Source organism: Bos taurus, chromosome 12 (genome assembly GCF_002263795.3).
Source record: "Bos taurus isolate L1 Dominette 01449 registration number 42190680 breed Hereford chromosome 12, ARS-UCD2.0, whole genome shotgun sequence".
NCBI classification, from domain to species: Eukaryota; Metazoa; Chordata; class Mammalia; order Artiodactyla; family Bovidae; genus Bos; species Bos taurus.
In genome coordinates, this window is record NC_037339.1 from 77,672,599 (window position 1) to 77,689,767 (window position 17,169).

The following is a 17,169-nucleotide window of genomic DNA, read 5'->3' on the forward strand; positions in this document are numbered from 1 at the left end:
TGCTGTTGGCATTTAAAATTTTTGTTCTCTTAATTAAAGAAAGCAAAGTGAGAGAGCATCTCCATGGCTCGGCAGAGAGCCGGGCACTGGGCATGCTGAAGAGTAAGCCTCCTGCCTGGTTCGTATGTATTATCCTTCCAAATCTCACTTAAAAAATTGAGAGATTATCTTGCAGAGTGCTGTGATAAACTATAAGAAAAGTGATTCTGAACTAGCACAACCACAGGCTGGTACAACCAACCAGTCATCAATGTAAACTCAGACTGTAGCCTGCCAGGCTCCTCTGTCCATGGGATTTTCCAGGCAAGAATACTGGACTGAGTCGCCAGGAGATCTTCCCAATCCGGGAAGATTGGGAACTGAACCCGGGACTCCTGTATTGCAGGCAGATTCTTTACCAGCTGAGTTACCAGGGAACCCAAAACAGGCTTAGGCATGTAATTTTATGTTTGTTCAATGTCAAAAGAGACTGGAGCTATCTTATTAAACGTCCTGAGTGCCAGGGACGAGGCAAAGAACAAAGTTTCCTTCTCTGGTTTCTTTTTTTTAAGCTGCCTCGTCATTTTAGATGCCGTGTACGGGCCTATTGCCTACTGGCATGCTGGATCTTAGTTCCCTGATTGGAGGCTGAACCTATATTCTCTGCACTGCAAGGTAGATTCTTAACCACTGGGCCACTGGGGAAGCCCCAGAACAAGGCTTCTGAAAACAACAGCCTCTAAAAGTGATCTGGTTTGGCTCAATCCCACATGGAATGAAATTTTGGAAGGGCTAACCGAAACCCTTCTTCCAGGAAAGTCTCACATTTATAAACTTTACTCTTGAGGGAGCTATTCGGTTCGGGGCAGAAGAAAATGAGTCCAGCTGTTGAGAAAGCTCTCTTGGTTGGTGAAAGCTGCCCGACATTCCAAGAGGACTCCTTGTCGCTCAGCTCTGTCACCTCCCGGAGGCAGAAAGAGGTCCTTTATTCTCAGAAGGTGTTTTTAGTTTTCAAGGTCTGCCATACCGAGTACCAAAAACTGGTGGCTTGGAACAGCAGACATGTACAGTCTCAGTTCTGGAGGCTGGAAACCCCAAATCCATGTGTCTACAGACTTAGTCCCTTCTGAAGGTTCTAAGGGAAGGTCTGTTCCAAGACTCTTAGTTTTTGGAGATGGGCCGCACCCCAGGTATTCCTTAGCTCGTACACGCGTCAATCCAGTCCCTGTCTGTGTGTCTCCCTCTTCTCCTCTTTGTACAGGGACACCAGTCATAGTGGATTAGTGTTGCTGGTCACTCAGTCATGCCCGACTCTGTGACCCACCCCGTGGACTGCAGGACCCCAGGCTCCTCTGTCCATGGGATTCTCCAGGCAAGAATACTGGAGTAGGTTGCCATTTCCTTCTCCAGGGGATCTTCCTGACCCAGGGATTGAACCCAGGTCTCCCGCACTGCTGGCAGATTCTTTACCATCTAAGCCACCTTAATGACCTCAACTTAACCTGATTTCAACTCAAATGCTCTATTTCCAAATCAGGTCACATTAACAGGTCCTGGGAGTTACAGCTTCAGTGTATCTTTTTAGGGGACATAATTCAACTCATACTAGGAGGACACCGATTTTCACAGGTACCTTGTCTGTTTTGTTTTGACTTCCTGAATCCCAATTACCTGTTTAACTCCAAAACTCCATTTGGGATTTTGGCTGTTTCCCCATTTTTGCATTGACTTCTTGATTTCTATGCTGTTATCTTTTCTTTTTTAAATTGAGGTATAGTTGATTTATAATATTATATATGTTTCAGTTATACAACACAATGATTCATAATTTTTAAAGGTTATACGTCTTTTTTATAGTTATTATAAAATCTTGGCCACATTCCCTTTGCTGTAAAGTAGATTGTCCTAGCTTATTTTATACATTAGTTTGTATCTCTTAATCTCCTGTGTGCTTAGACACTCAGTTGTGTCCGACTCTTTGCAACCCCGTGTCCTGTATGTAGCCCACCAGGCAACTCCGTCCATGGAATTCTCCGGGCAAGAATACTGGAGAGGGTAGCCGTTCCCTTCTCCAGGAGATCTGCCCAACCCAGGGATCAAACCCAGGTCTCCTGCATTACAGGCAGATTCTTTACCGTCTGAGTCACCAGGGAAGCCCATGAAAGAGTCATCTTTGACCAAAAGTTTGAGCGTGGCTTCATGCGGAGTTGGGTTACATTGAAGGCTTCGAGTAAAATTCTGAGTTTACCAACTCTTGACCACGGACAGTTTACAGCTTCTTCGCAATATTCATCCTTTGGCCCTGGGCAGTTGAGCAGCAAGGATCCTAGATATCGGATGCCTCCAGTCTCATGTAATTTCCAACTGTCATACAAATATTCAGTGGAAAGAAAATCCGCAGGGTGGCACCATAGTAAATGATGTTCAGATAGCTAAAAAAATTAAGAATTGGTCAGTAACCCAGTGGTCTGTCTGGAAACTTGGGAGTATGAGAAGTCCAAGAGGAAAAAGTTAGCAATTTGTCTTTACTTTCTTAACTGTCATCACCCACCTCATGTTTTTTTTTTTTTTTTTGATGTGGACTATTTGTAAAAGAGGAGAATGAAAAAGTTGGCTTAAAGCTCAACATTCAGAAAACGAAGATCATGGCATCTGGTCCCATCACTTCATGGCAAATAGATGGGGAAACTGTGGAAACAGTGTCAGACTTTATTTTTCTGGGCTCCAAAATCACTGCAGATGATGACTGCAGCCATGAAATTAAAAGACGCTTACTCCTTGGAAGGAAAGTTATGACCAACCTAGATAGCATATTGAAAAGCAGAGACATTACTTTGCCAACAAAGGTCCGTCTAGTCAAGGCTATGGTTTTTCCAGTGGTCATGTATGGATGTGAGAGTTGGACTGTGAAGAAAGCTGAGTGCCGAAGAATTGATGCTTTTGAAGTGTGGTGTTGGAGAAGACTCTTGAGAGTCCCTTGGACTGCAAGGAGATCCAACCAGTCCATTCTGAAGGAGATCAACCCTGGGACTTCTTTGGAAGGAATGATGCTAAAGCTGAAACTCCAGTACTTTGGCCATCTCATGCAAAGAGTTGACTCATTGGAAAAGACTCTGATGCTGGAAGGAATTGGGGGCAGGAGGAGAAGGGGACGACAGAGGATGAGATGGCTGGATGGCATCACTGACTCGATGGACGTGAGTCTCAGTGAGCTCCAGGAGTTGGTGATGGACAGGGAGGCCTGGCGTGCTGCGATTTGTGGGGTCGAAAAGAGTTGGACATGACTGAGTGACTGAACTGAACTGAACTGATTTTTAAAGTCTTTATTGAATTTGTTACAAAACTGCTTTTTTATGTTCTTTTTTTTTTTGACCATGAGGCATGTGGGATCTTAGCCCCCTGATCAGGGATCAAACCTGCATTCCCTGCATTGGAAGGTGAGGTCTTAACCCCTGGACTGCCAGGCAAGTCCCACTCATCTTCTTTAACCTAACTTCTGCACCATCAGAATCCCTGAGTGTGCTCTCACCACCTTACCAGTATGGTGACCAAATTTTTATTAAAATTTTTAAAAAACTGTGGTCAGGAACACATAACATACCATTCACCATCTAAGCCATTCTTTAAGGGTACAGCTCAGTAGTGTTAAGTACATTCACACTGTGTACCAAAGGTCTATAGAATTTTTTCATCTTTGAGAACTAAAAACCCTGTAGCCACTGAACCACAAGAAGAAGTCCTCTTTGCTCCCTGCAACCGCCACTTTACTTTCTGCTTCTGTGAAGCCAGAAGACAGCAATCAGGGTTTAGCTGAGTGGATCCTCTGGCCACGACTTGTCTCCCTAAATCCTGAAGGACTTCAATACAGGAGGCAAGACAGAGATGCAAACGAAACCCCCCGGATAAGACTGCAGAGAAACATTAACTTGGAGCTCACATTTTAAATAGCATTAAGATTTCTGTTTTTGTTAAAAGGATAATCAATAAGACAGAGAAGCTTCTTTACATGTCTACCCTCAACTATGTTTTGGATGTGAAGCCATCAAAGACAATCGAGCTTGAGCTCACATGGGACTTAATACAGAATTGGGGAAACAGTTTTAATTTCAGAGCTTTGAATTTAATCTAGACAGAGTATCTATACTTACTTTTTCAATGCATCTTTCCCTGAGGCTTCTCTATGGGTTTTTTTTTTTTTTTCCTCACAGTTTAATGAATTTTCTACTGCTTAAAAGAGAGCCCTTTATGTCTGTCTTGCACTGAATTTGCAAAAATCATTAAAGCTGCAAGAACTCTCTTCATTTTCAAAGTTTGTAAAACTCCACCCACGTTCTCCAGCGTTTTTGCTACATCACCGAGCACCAAGGTCACTGTCTCCTACGGCTTGCTCTTTAGAGGACAGCGGTAGGTCAAGGGGATTTTTTAGCCTCCATACAAACTGACTTGGCTTCTCAGCTGCCAAATTATACATTTGCAATCTCATTTCTAGTCAATTTTCTGATCTTATGTAAAAAATATTATATATTTCTCTATTTCTATCTGTCTCCAGGTCCTGTATTGGGTTTTGCGAATGCTAAAAAGAGAATCATGGTCTCTATTTAATTAGAAACAGGGTCACACAAATTATGGCAGCCAGGAAATGATTGCTCCAGTGATACTGCTGCTAGGAAAGCAATAGATAAATTTTATGCAGATGCATAACTGGCGTGAGTTTTCAGAACATTATTTATTTTGAAGAGTGACAAAGGAAGAGCTATATGAGCAGCTATAAAGGCACAACATTGGTAATGTCACAGAGAAGGGTGGCCTGGGGATGAGCATTTATATCAGAACCCATCAAAACTCATCCCCAAGGAGCCTTTTTATTATTGCCCTCGGAATCCCATCTTTAAAAAAAATATTCTTCTGTCTCTCAAAATGCCTTTATGAAGCAATAAATAATTCAATGTTGCTTCTTTTTCCTTGAAGAAGAGCATATAGGAAGAGGCTTCCGAGCACTAGGATGCAGTGTTGCTGCCCAGAAAATTTTCAGCTAAAAGTATTTTAAAGTTGGCATTTTGGTAGGGTAAATGCACAATTCCCTTTAGGTTTCCCAAAGTGTCAAGGAAAGCTGTTGGTTCCATCGTTTGCCCTGAAGAGCCCCACGGCTTAGCATCCCTGGCTGGAAACCACTGACTTAAAGGGCAAGGAGGAGACTTCAGAAAATAAGGAGGAAAGGTAAGAAGTACGTTTCTACGTAAGAAGAATCCGATTCCACCACAATGGATCCTGTGGATTGTTCCTGCTCCTCGGGGAGCTTCTCCCTGCAGGGAGCTCTGGTGTCCTTGGCTAGAGGGCAGCCTGACTTAGGATTCAGCCATGTTTCTCCCCCTTTATCACAGGCTGGGAGTCACAGTCTGCGCTCTTTCCTTCAGTTTCATCTCTTGGATGCTTTCCTCGTTCACGTCGTCACTTCTTTCTTCTTCTCTCCCATCCTAGTTTCTTCACTGCACTGTCCAGCTTTCTACCCTTGTCTCCCAAACTGTCCACCCCTGGGGACATAATCCCTTCCCCAAGCACAAGGACCGACTTTGTCTCTCGTAGCCCCGTTCGATATTTCATATTTACCTTCTCCATTTTAAAGGTGACTCACACTGGCTTCTATGACTCGTGAAAAATGTCCATGAGTCAACATATATTTTAACACAATTGTTTTTACCACGATCATAATAAAATACAGTAACAGTCTCTAGCAGCCTTTCTAAACTCTTAATATGTTGCAAGCACATTATATCTGTGTCTAAGGAGGGTCACTGTTCCAGAAGGTTCCTGAGGCTGGAGGAGCTCTGGACAGTGTCTGCCATCAGTGGAATGAAGGGTAAATGTTGCAGCTCTTACCTTCTGCCAAAGTGCCAACTCCAGTGCCTCTGATTAGATCATCTGCTTTTTGAGGGGAAACAAACAACTACTTTGTATATAGCTTTAATGACTGGGTTGTTTAATTCACCTCCATCCATCACATCAACAATTATTTCATGGCTATAATGATGTCTGTGTCATCTGAAACATCATTGTTTATCCACAAGTTATCAACGGTCCTATGAATGAGCCTCCAGCACACCATGACTCATGGTTGGCATTTATAGAGCTTTATTGTGACTCAGTACAGTGTAGAGGTTGAGTCTGGGCTTTTGGTCCAAACTGCCCAGGTTCAAATCCTAACTCTGCTACTTATTAGCTGTGTGACCTTAGGCAACTTGTTTAACTTCTCTGTGCCTTAGTTTCCTCACTTATCAGATGAAACTGAGAATAGCACGTGCATCACATGGTTGCTGTGAAATTTAAAAAGGTGATAACACAAAGTACATGCACTGAGCCGGTGCTAACAACTGTGACGGTGGCTGTTATGGTCGCTGTTCAGGCGCTAAGTCATGTATGACTCTGCAGCACCATGGATGCAGCACAGCAGGCTTCCTCATCCCTCACTGCCTCCTGGAGTTTGCATCTCGACACTATACGGAGCTCGTGTTCATGTCCATGTAGCTATAAGAAGCTGTATATAGACTAACTGGTGGAAAGGGTCAAAGATTGAAAAAAAAAGTTTAAGCTGAATAAAGATAGATTTTGGAATATAGAGTGCTTTCTGGAACTTGAAACATTAAGAAAATCAAATAGTTTTTCACACTTTCCCCATCCTCTCTTTTGGGAATAACAGAGTAAAGTCATTTAAATCCTTAATGCCAGATTTGTAAAGCAAGGATGAAAGTGGTTATACAGCAGTACATCTTTATTGGTGTTTAATTATACTGTTGGTCAATTCTGAACTTGGTACATATTTATTCTACAACTAGAAGCCAGAAGTATTTACATCAATGCCACAAAGAACTTGCCAACTCTCATACGAAAAGCCTATTGCTGTTGAAACAAATTGAAAAGATCTGGAAGAAAGGTCCACCACACTCAGACAAGCATTTGCTTGTATAGCCTCAGAACAGGAAAATTCAAATCCTTCTTTGATAGGCTCACAGCGAGCATCTTTACATCCAAAAAAATTTTTTTTATATGATTGACTAGCCTTAGTTAAAAGCATGGGCTTTGGAGATAAACAAGAGTAAAAAGGTGAAATGCTTAAAGTGATTTTGAGATTATACATAACAACAAGACATTTAAATAGGTAATGTCTTTGCTTTGTAAAAAATAGACAACTTGATCCAATTTGAAAATTCTGAATATGTGGGGCCTTTGGAAAGTTCCAGATGGGATATTCTTTATTAACATCCCAACTATTGCAGTGCCGAGGTGGGTGATCCAAGAATATTTATCCAGGTGCTCCCTTGCTTCACAAATTCTGCTTCTCAAAGGGTCTCTTCTCTTTGACACAGTCAAATATTCAAGCCAAGTATCCTCCATGGAACAAAAACTATGAGAATACTGATTCACATCTGTAATCTTTTGGCCATCAATAACATAATCTTCACATATTTACACTGAGATTTTTTGGAAATGATTATCAATGCCATAACACCCAGTCTGTTTTCATATACAGCTGGGCACACAGTTGATCAGTTATTCTGTCCCATTTCTTATACCTACTTTGAGCACCAGGACTAAATTCTCTTTTAGTGCCTAGTGGTCAGGCAAATTTATGCTTAATAGTTTTATGATGATGATCGAAAGTATTACACATAACAATGCCAAATGGCAAGCTGGCCCTGAGGCATTTCATTTCCAAACAACCTTCATTTAATGGCTGAAGGAGAATCTAAATTCAATTTACTATACCATGCCCATCTTAATTTTACTCAAAATAATGATATAAAAATATCCCTAGGATAATTACAGAGCAATAAAAATTTCCTTTGTTGATATTAGAGAAGGTTAAACTTAAAAGAAAAATATTTGCCAACTCAGTGTGTTAATTTATTAAAATATTTGCTTTGAAGCTTGAACAGATTTAACATTACCTGTAAGCACATGCTTTGCCCTTATTTTTTTAATGCTGATTTAAAGAATCCCCCATACATTACTTACTTGTTTAAGCTTCTTTAGATCTTCATCAAGCTCTAAGTTGTCCAAAATAACAGCAACAAACAAACTCAGGAGGATCTACAAAATGGTTAAATAATAATGAAAAAACTCACACACCACAAGTATCAAAATATTACCTATATGATCTAGAATATCTACCTAAAGTATATGCTATATAGAATGCATTAAAAACACACAGTTGTGAGTACTGCATAGGTATTTAAAGATATTCATAACAAATACATTCAAGGAAATGCATCTGTTAACTGAAATAGACAATATAAAATATTAATTTGCTTTATAAAGCTGATTTTAAATGAAATTTAGGAAAATTTTAAGGTAATTCAACAATCTTACTTCTAAAACTATATCCAAAGAAAATGATCTGAAGTACTGATGAAAATCTTTATACCCGAAAGTACCTGAAAGAGTTATTTATAATGATGGAATACTAGAAATAAAACTAACTGTAGGTAACTGTAGGTAAATAGCTAATACAGCTATAGAGATTTCTACTGCAACATTCTTGCAGCTACTACAAATGTCTATTGCGCTAGCTAGTCCCAAGATGGTGAGTTCGCGGTTCACAGTCTTGAGAGTCCCCTTCCACACTGAATATGGTTGGTCTATGTAGTCAATGGATTACAGAAATGACTGTCTGTGACTTACAAGGCTAGGTGGTAAGGGGCACTGTGGCCTTCGCCTTTCTCTCTCTTGGCTCACCCACTCTGCTGGAAGCCAGGTGCCAGCTCCCGAGGACACTCAAGTGGCCCTATGGAGAGGCCCTTGTGGCAACCAGCAGAGACCTCCGGCCAACAGGCACGTGACTGACCCATCTCAGAAGCAGATCCCCCAGCCTGAGTAAAGCCTTCCGATGACTGTAGCCACAGCCAGAATCTTGACTGCAAACTCATGGACCGCTCTGAGCTAGAAACACCCAGCTTAGCATGTCCTAGATTCCCGACCTGTAGAAACCACACAAGATAACAAATGTTTATGGTTGAAATCCCCTAAATTGTTCATAATTTGTCATATAGAAATAGATAACTAATACACTCATGAATTCTATCAGTATTGAAAACTGCTTACAACATTAAGTTAGTATATATATGTTAGAAGTATGGGCTTCCCTTGTAGCTCAGTTGGTAAAGAATCTGCCTGCAAAGCAGGAGACCCCAGTTCAATTCCTGGGTCGGGAAGATCTCCTGGAGGAGGGATAGACTACCCACTCCAGTATTTTTGGGCCCCCCGGGGGCTCAGATGGTAAAGAATCTGCAAGCAATGCAGGAGGCCTGGGTTCGATCCTTGAGTTGGGAAGATCCCCTGGAGGACAGCATGGCAACCCACTCCAGTATTCTTGCCTGGAGAATCCCCATGGACAGAGAAGCCTGGTGGGCTACAGTCCATGAGGGTGCAAAGAGTCTGACACGACTGAGCAGCTAAGCACAGCATGGCACGTGACAGAAGTACAAGTACATACAAAATGAAACACTAGAGAAAACGTTAAGAGCAGGTACTTTAGAAATGTTAATGGTGCCTGCCTGTGTGAAAAAATAGATTTCTACCCCTTTTGTTGTATTTGCCAAATTAAAAAAAAAAAAAAAGGCATATGCTCCGTTTGGAATGGGTAAATAAGGTAAAAGAGAGAAAACAACAAAAAAGTAGAATTTTAAAAATATTTTAATTTCAATTCCCTTTTCAACTTTGAATTCTCTAAAGTCTCACATTCATTTGCTAATCTTTACATTTCTTATTTATATTCTTCCTTTTAATTTCCCTCTTAGCAAATTATTCCCATTTGTTAATATTAGACTGTTAAGCACAAAGATAAGAAAATCGAGGCAATTTAGTCATGATTTTCAAGCACCAGAGAGATTGTTATGCAGAAGTTAATGCCTTTTCCAAGTTTACCGAGCACAGAACAAGGGGGAAAAAGCTTCAACAACTATAAAATTCTGACAGAATGTTTGGCTGAGGACAAGTGCCAGCACCCTTCATTTTAACAGTCATATCATTTGGGATCCGACCAGAACTTAAAGAGGACACAGAATGGTCTAGACCACAGATTTAATTTAGTTTTTAAAAAATTGAAGTATAGCTGACTGATAACGATGTGTTAATTTCTGCTGTATAGCCAAGTGATTCAGTTATACATTTATATTAATATATATGGGTGCTGTGCTTGATCACACAGTCACATTCGACTCTTTGAGACCCCATGGACTGTAGCCCGCCAGGCTCCTCTGTCCATGGGATTACCCAGGCAAGAATACCGGGCTGGGTTGTCATTTCCTCCTCCAGGGGATCTTCCCAATCCAGGGATTGAATCCTTGTTTCCTGTGTTTCCTAGACTGTAGGCAGATTCTTTACCCACTGAACCATATATATCATTCTGCTTTATATTCTTTTCCATTGTGGTTTATTACAGGATATTGAATATAGGTTCCTGTGATACAGTAACAACAGTAGGACCCTGTTTTTTTTTTTTTTTTAAATCCATTCTATATTTAACAGTTTGTATCTACTAACCTAAAACTCCCACTCCAGCCCCACCCTCCACCTCCCTCTTCCTTGAAAACCACATCTGTTCTCTATTAGACCATAGATTAAAAAAAAATTTTTATTGATGTCACCACATCCACCACATCATGAATATCTGGGCCCGGATGTATTTAGGCTTATTCTAAACCACTTTGTGCTATAGAGGACATTTCACAGTTCACACCAAGTCTAGCCCTCTTCCTGTGACCTTGAGGCTGACCTTGACGTTATCACCAAAGCGCTCTCAGAGGAGAATTCTCCGTTCTCCTCTTCCTTGCCCAGATACAGAAAGGCCACCTGGAGGGCTCGGCTGTGAGTCTGAGCTGTCTCCCACCACTTCTGTCCCCGCTGGGCACTCGAGCAGGCCCTGCTCTGTGTCCTAACCTAATAAATTTTCTCCCCAGTGAAAGGGCAAACACAAATCTAAAAAGAAAAAAACAAATTTCTTGATTGAAAAAGGGAAAGCCACAGTTTCCCCTCCCTTTTCTCAGAGCATTTCCTCCGGAAAACTTGTGCTTATAAATTCTTCCTCTGCCCCTTTGAGATGTATATAAATCTTTTTTAAAAGTCAAATAAGTCACATCGTTGTACAGTGCAGGAATAGGGCCATCTCTCCTTCTTCGTGGGAAGGTGGGAATATAACTTCGCCACCTGGATCCACGTTGCAAAACTTCCTATTTATCATGGAGAGATGAAGAGTTTGATTTTCCTTTGGATAAAGGCAATTCGTTATCACAGAGGGCCACCCCCAGTTGCCAGGTGACTTTAGGGGGAGCTGCACTTAACAGATGGCGCCGTCAGGTCTTCGTGCTTGCGGACTGGTTGCTTTCGTCCCGAGAGCACGGCTGTCTTTGTCCCTGCCGTTGTTTTGGCAGACTGCGTGTGATGCCCGTCGCAGTCTGGTTTACGGCTTATCCAACAATAAAACTGTTGCTTTCCTGTCTACCTTGGCAGAGGTTTTCTGGGTTGTCAGAAGATTTTATTTTAATTATTTCCCCAACACCAGACAGATGGCAGGCTACTTCACCACAGTGAGGTTATGCTATTCGATTAAATTGGACTCTGTGTCAGACAGTGCCTTCAGTTCAGTTGCCCAGTCGTGTCCGACTCTTTGCAACCCCAGACAGTGCCCGGTCAGGAACACAAATGCAATAGTGTGCTCACTGCTATGAAGTTCACAATTGCATTAAGCAGATGTGGGCTGGCAGCCTGGTGGAAAAGAGAACTGTGGTTGGAGACCTTGACTGGCAAATAGGCTCTGCCAGCCACGAGCTATGCAGCCTTCTGTGAGTTTCATCGCTCTCATTTGCATGATATAACGGCTATGATAATAGCTCAACAAATTGCAGCTATATGGTTGTTTCATTAAGCCTCCCCCAAGAACCCTGGTGTACGGTATGTTGCTGTTGTTTAGCTGAGCAATCATGCCCAACTCTTTTGAGACCCCATGGACTGTAGCCCACCGGTTCCTCTGTCCATGGGATTCTCCAGGCAAGAAGACTGGAGTGGGTAGCCATGCCCTTCTCCAGGGGATCTTCCTGACCCAGGATTCCCTGTTGGCTCAGACAGTCAAGAATCCGCCTCCAATGCAGGAGACCTGGGTTCAATCTCTTATAGTCATCTGAATTTAGGGATTATCCAGATAATCCAGGATAATCACATCTCAAAATCCTTAATTTAATTGCATCTGAAAGGGCCTCCAAATAAGGTCACATTCAGAGGCTTGGGAGTTAGAACATGGATATATCTTTTGGGGGTCCCCATACAACCCCCAAGTGGCTCAGATGGTAAGGAATCTGCCTGCAATGTGGGAGATGCAGGTTCAATCCCTGTGTTGGGGAAATCCCCTGGAAAAGAGAATGGCTATCCACTCCGGTATTCTTAGGGCTTCCCTGGTGGCTCAGACAAGTAAAGAATCTGCTGCAGTGTGAGAGACCAGGTTCAATCCTTGGGTTGGGAACATCCCCTGGAAAAGGGAATGGCTTACTCACTCCAGTATTCTTGCCTGGAGAATTCCATGGACAGAGAAGCCTGGTGGGCTAAGTGTGTGGGGTCGCCAAGAGTTGGACAGACTGAATGACTAACACTTTCACTTTCATATAACCCCTGCTACTGTCAACTTCATTTCTGGCTCGGGCCGTTGTTTCCACACACAGGCTGTCAAGTCTCAGGGAAGGTTGAAGTTCTGCCATTCCAGCTGGGGGTTCACGAAGACTGGGTTTTTTTTTTTGGGGGGGTAGCGGGGAGCCTTTCAGACTCTCTATCTAGACCTCTCACACAGCTCCCCAGCTCTGTGCAGGTGGCCCCGTGTCCACGTGGGGCCCCTAGCAAGGCCATCTCCCCGTCAAGTTCAGACAAGAAGTGGTTACAAGACAAGCCTTGGGTGTCAACACCCCCAGGTCGGAAGCAATACTACCGCTGCCCTGGGTGTGGCATGCCGCCTTATCATCAAAGCACTTCACTCCCGGTCTCTCTCTAGACCCTTCTGCCTCCTTCATGTTTCATCCCAGAGAACATTACTATTTCTTCTCAGAAAGCAGGGATGTGAAGGGAAATGGGGACTTAGGGGGACACACGAGTGTGAAGACTGACAACCAACCGGAACTAAACCCCATCGGAATCTCCCAGCTTCAGTTCTGTGCCAGCCAAGCCATTTTGCTTTCTGAGAGCTGATCTAGGCAGATGAGTCTGGGGGTGGGGGGCTCTTCTGAAGGCTGCTGATGTAAGATTGTGAGGGGCTGGTAGAGAGTCTGGCACGGTGCTACCAAGATGCCAAGGAGAAGGGAGATGCTGTCAGGAAGAGAGCTGTGAGAAAGGCTTTCCAGGTGGCATGAGCAAAGACGGGGCCTTGGGGGTGTGGGGCTAGGTGGGGGCCTGGTGGGCAGGTGAGCCCGGCCCAGGCATCGCTGCCTGGAGGACGCTGGGCGAGACCGAGAGGTGGGCCGAGGGGCTGGGCAGTGTGCCCGAATGCCACCAAGGGAGGCTGGGAGGAGTGACAGCAAGGCTGTAATAATCAGGAGGGGATGACATTTTTTTCTTCTCTGTTTAAATTTCCCTTTCAGAAGTTCTCTCTTTCTTTTTTAAAATGCATGCAATGCAGTTATTTTAAACTGGATCACTGAATAGTAACTAGACAGTGTTAAGCGCAATTTGACAAAAGTTATTAAATATGTAACGTTTTGTTACTTTATTTAAAAAATGGTAGATATGATACCTCTTTTTTGGAGGAAAGAGAAAATAAAGCTACCCCGAGGGCAGGGGCACAGAGAGAAAGCTGAGGGATTCTAGCCATAGTTGATCATCTTCGTGGAGGTAAGAGTTTGGTTTTCACAGAAGAGAGAATGCAAGACTCAAAAAGGAGACGCTTTGGCTTTGCTAGAAAACATGCTGAAGGGGCTTTGCAGGCAGAAACCTCTTGGCAGGTTCTGGTCTCGAATTTAAGAACAGTATATGAGAGTGTGTCAAGTGTGCTTTAAACTGTCATGAGCTAAACCTTTAAATTCTCATTAAACTGATTCAATGGACATGAATTTGAGTGAACTCTGGGAGATAGTAGAGGACAGAGGAGCGTGGCAGGCTACAGTCCACGGGGTCGCAAAGAGTTGGCCACAACTGAGTGACTGAACAACATCGTTAAACCTAAGTTCGTTTAATGTCTTTGAATGTTCAGGCTTTCCTGCTTAGTTAACACGACGTTATGTCACAATGCTTAGTTAACATGAAGATGCAAAAACAGAAACCGTATTTAAAAAGGTGTGTGGAGCTCAAGTTCTCTCCTGAAGCTCTGTTTGGATACAGACATTTATAGATGCTTGTCGCGTGTTCCTGACGGGGAGGGCGTGGTGCTAACATGACAACTGGACTCTCAGGGTCTGGCTTGGACTGTCTCTCTGGAGTGGCAATAGTACACACAAGGGAGGCTGAGTCTGGAGCTGAGCTCGAGGAGGTGAGAATTACTTTGTAGTTATTTTCTCAGACTCTAAAAAGGTGGCAATAACCACTGCAGTAAAGAAACAGACGTGAAGGGAGGTGGCAGCTTGGTTCTCATCGTATTTAATTTACATTGTCAGGGAGACATCTTTTTCCTGCAAACCCAGGGCTGTGCAGGGTGCAGTCTGACTTGGGCCTGACTCGGCCATTTCTCTTTCCCCCAGGGTTAATCGGAGTGGGGGACAGAGCTTCATTCTGAAAGCAAGAACCTTTCCTCAATCCTCTCAGCCTACTTTTTGTTGTTGTCTGTTCTGTTTTCATAGAAAGCTGAAGTAAGGCTTGTTAATAATCTGAGGCCACTACACTGACATCTGAATCTTATTTTCAGCCAGTGTCTATCTACTACCAGTGCCACCTGCGTGGTGACGAAAGGCTTTCCATAACCATTAAATGGGATGTCCCGGGTGGCTCAGTGGTAAAGAGCCCCCTCCCATTGCAGGAGACAGAAGAGACGCAGGTTAGAGGCTGGGGCAGGCAGATCCCCTGGAGGAGGGCATGGCAGCCCACTCCAGTCATCCTGGCTGGAGAATTCCATGGACAGAGGAGCCCGGCGGGCTACAGTCCACGGGGTCACAAAGAGTCAGACATGACTAAAGTGCCTTAGCACACAACCATTAAATGAGATTCACAGGCTTATAGTCAATGCTACTGATATAATAAAGAACTTTTAGAGGGATCTGTCACACTTAATTACAAGAGCATCATCATTTGCAGTGAAACCCTTTTCCCTTTTTGCTTTGCCAGTTCTAAACTACACAACCTGTTGTGTGTGTTATGTATTTTTTGTAACTTTTATAATATTTAAATTTATAATGGGGCATGGAAATCTAAATCACTATTTTTTTCTTCAAGATGCAATTTCGGGGGGGGGGAAGGGTCATGATATATCCCTTCATTTCCTCTTGTGCTTTGTTAAATAAAGCACATATATACTCTCAACACAATGGTATTCAGTATGTGCAGTGCTTTAAAACAAGAAATTTAAATTCACATCTATATTTTCATGCACTGGCTACTCACTACTTGCAACAGATCTGTAATATCACATTATATTAACACGCAACACGTGTATTTGTCCTGCCGTGTAATATACAATGACTGTATTAATAATATACCCATTTTCTTATTTTATGATCAATACATTATGAATCACTGATCTTAATGAAAAAGTAGAGAATAACTATTTGTCCAGGTATCTAATTCTTTACTTTTTCTCAGATTTTCTCAGATTATAACACCTATGCTTAAGGTATTTTTAGCATTGACCATGCATTTAGTGTGGGAAATGACACAGATCTCTGCAACCCTGGCAAGTCTCCTTCCTAGAATTTTTATGAATGACGTAGCCACCTCTTGGTGGGGCACTGACCCTCTAGCTCAGTGGGCTTCCAAAGCAATGGCTCCGGTCCTCACGTGTTCAGTTACTGTGATTCCTTGAAAGTGAAGTGAAAGTCTCTCAGTCGTGTCCGAATCTTTGCAATCCCATGGACTATACTGGCTATGGAATTCTCCAGGCCAGAATACTGGAGTGGGTAGCCATTCCCTTCTCCCGGGGATCTTCCTAACTCAGGGATTGAACCCAGGTCTCCTGCATTTTGGGTGGATTCTTCACAGCTGAGCCACAAGGGGAGCCAAGAATACTGGAGTGGGTAGCCTATCCCTTCTCCAGGGACTCTTCCAGATCCAGGAATCTAACCGGGGTCTCCTGCATTGCAGGCGGATTCTTTACCGACTGAGCTATCAGGGAAGGCCACGATTTCTTAGGACCTCTCTTCTATAACTCCTCTCACTACTAAAAACGCCAGGTGCACCTGAGCTGAGGCATTTGCTAGGTTTAGGTGTGAAACTCTGAACCACAGAGTATTAGCTTGGTTTTCTTCCATTTACCCACAATGCATTTAGTGAAATTCAACCAGGGAAGCAGTGTGCTCTTTAGTGTCCTATGTCCCCCAGTTTTGCTGTGACATGACCACCCTGCACAGCACACGAGGGTTCTTGTTCTCTCCACCGCAGGGAGAGGCTAGGTTAGCCTGACTCAGGCTGCTCCAGGTTACACTGTATTTCCTCAAAAGAGTGGCCTCACCATCTTAGAATGGCTTTTCATGACAGAATTTCCATCTCTGTCGCTTCGTATCCTATTTTGAATTCTCTCCACCTACGTATAGTTCCACACCTACCCTATCTTTCTTTCTCATTTCCAGCTCTTTTCTAAAGTTTCCTCTTATGATTTTCTTTTTCTGTTTATATAGCTTAAAGACAACCCTTTAGCTGAAATGTCACCTGTAATCTTATTTCCTTTTCTATGGTGAACTTCATTAGTAATTTTTTTTTTAATTATTTTCAAGGATACAGTAGAAACACAGCAGGAATCTGGGCAATACCCCATCATCTTGCAGTTTTCTTTTCCCTTTTATTTTATTTATTTTTTTTACCATTTCTTTTCCTCATTACCTTTTTACCATAATCACACTATCCTAAGCTGCCTTGCAGGCTGTAGTTGGAAACTATTTCATTTTTCATATAGGTCAATGAAAAGTCAAATGTAATCAGAGCAATACAAAATGAGAAATGTTCAACACAGATGCACTTTTAAATGAATTCTATAAAATCAAGTTATTTAATTTACACTTTGGAAGGCCCATTTTTGTCAGC

At 42.7% G+C, this 17,169-nt stretch overlaps 1 protein-coding gene across 5 annotated transcripts in view; it reads right to left on the reverse strand.

Moving 5' to 3' along the window:
- Positions 1-17,169, reverse strand: part of NALCN (sodium leak channel, non-selective) — a 303,303-nt gene that overhangs the window by 107,263 nt on the left and 178,871 nt on the right. For all 5 annotated transcript variants that reach the window (XM_025000161.2, XM_059892311.1, XM_059892312.1 and 2 more), the window contains one exon: positions 7,990-8,064. In XM_025000161.2, coding sequence (XP_024855929.1) covers positions 7,990-8,064 — 75 coding nt within the window. The remainder of the gene's footprint in view (positions 1-7,989; positions 8,065-17,169) is intronic.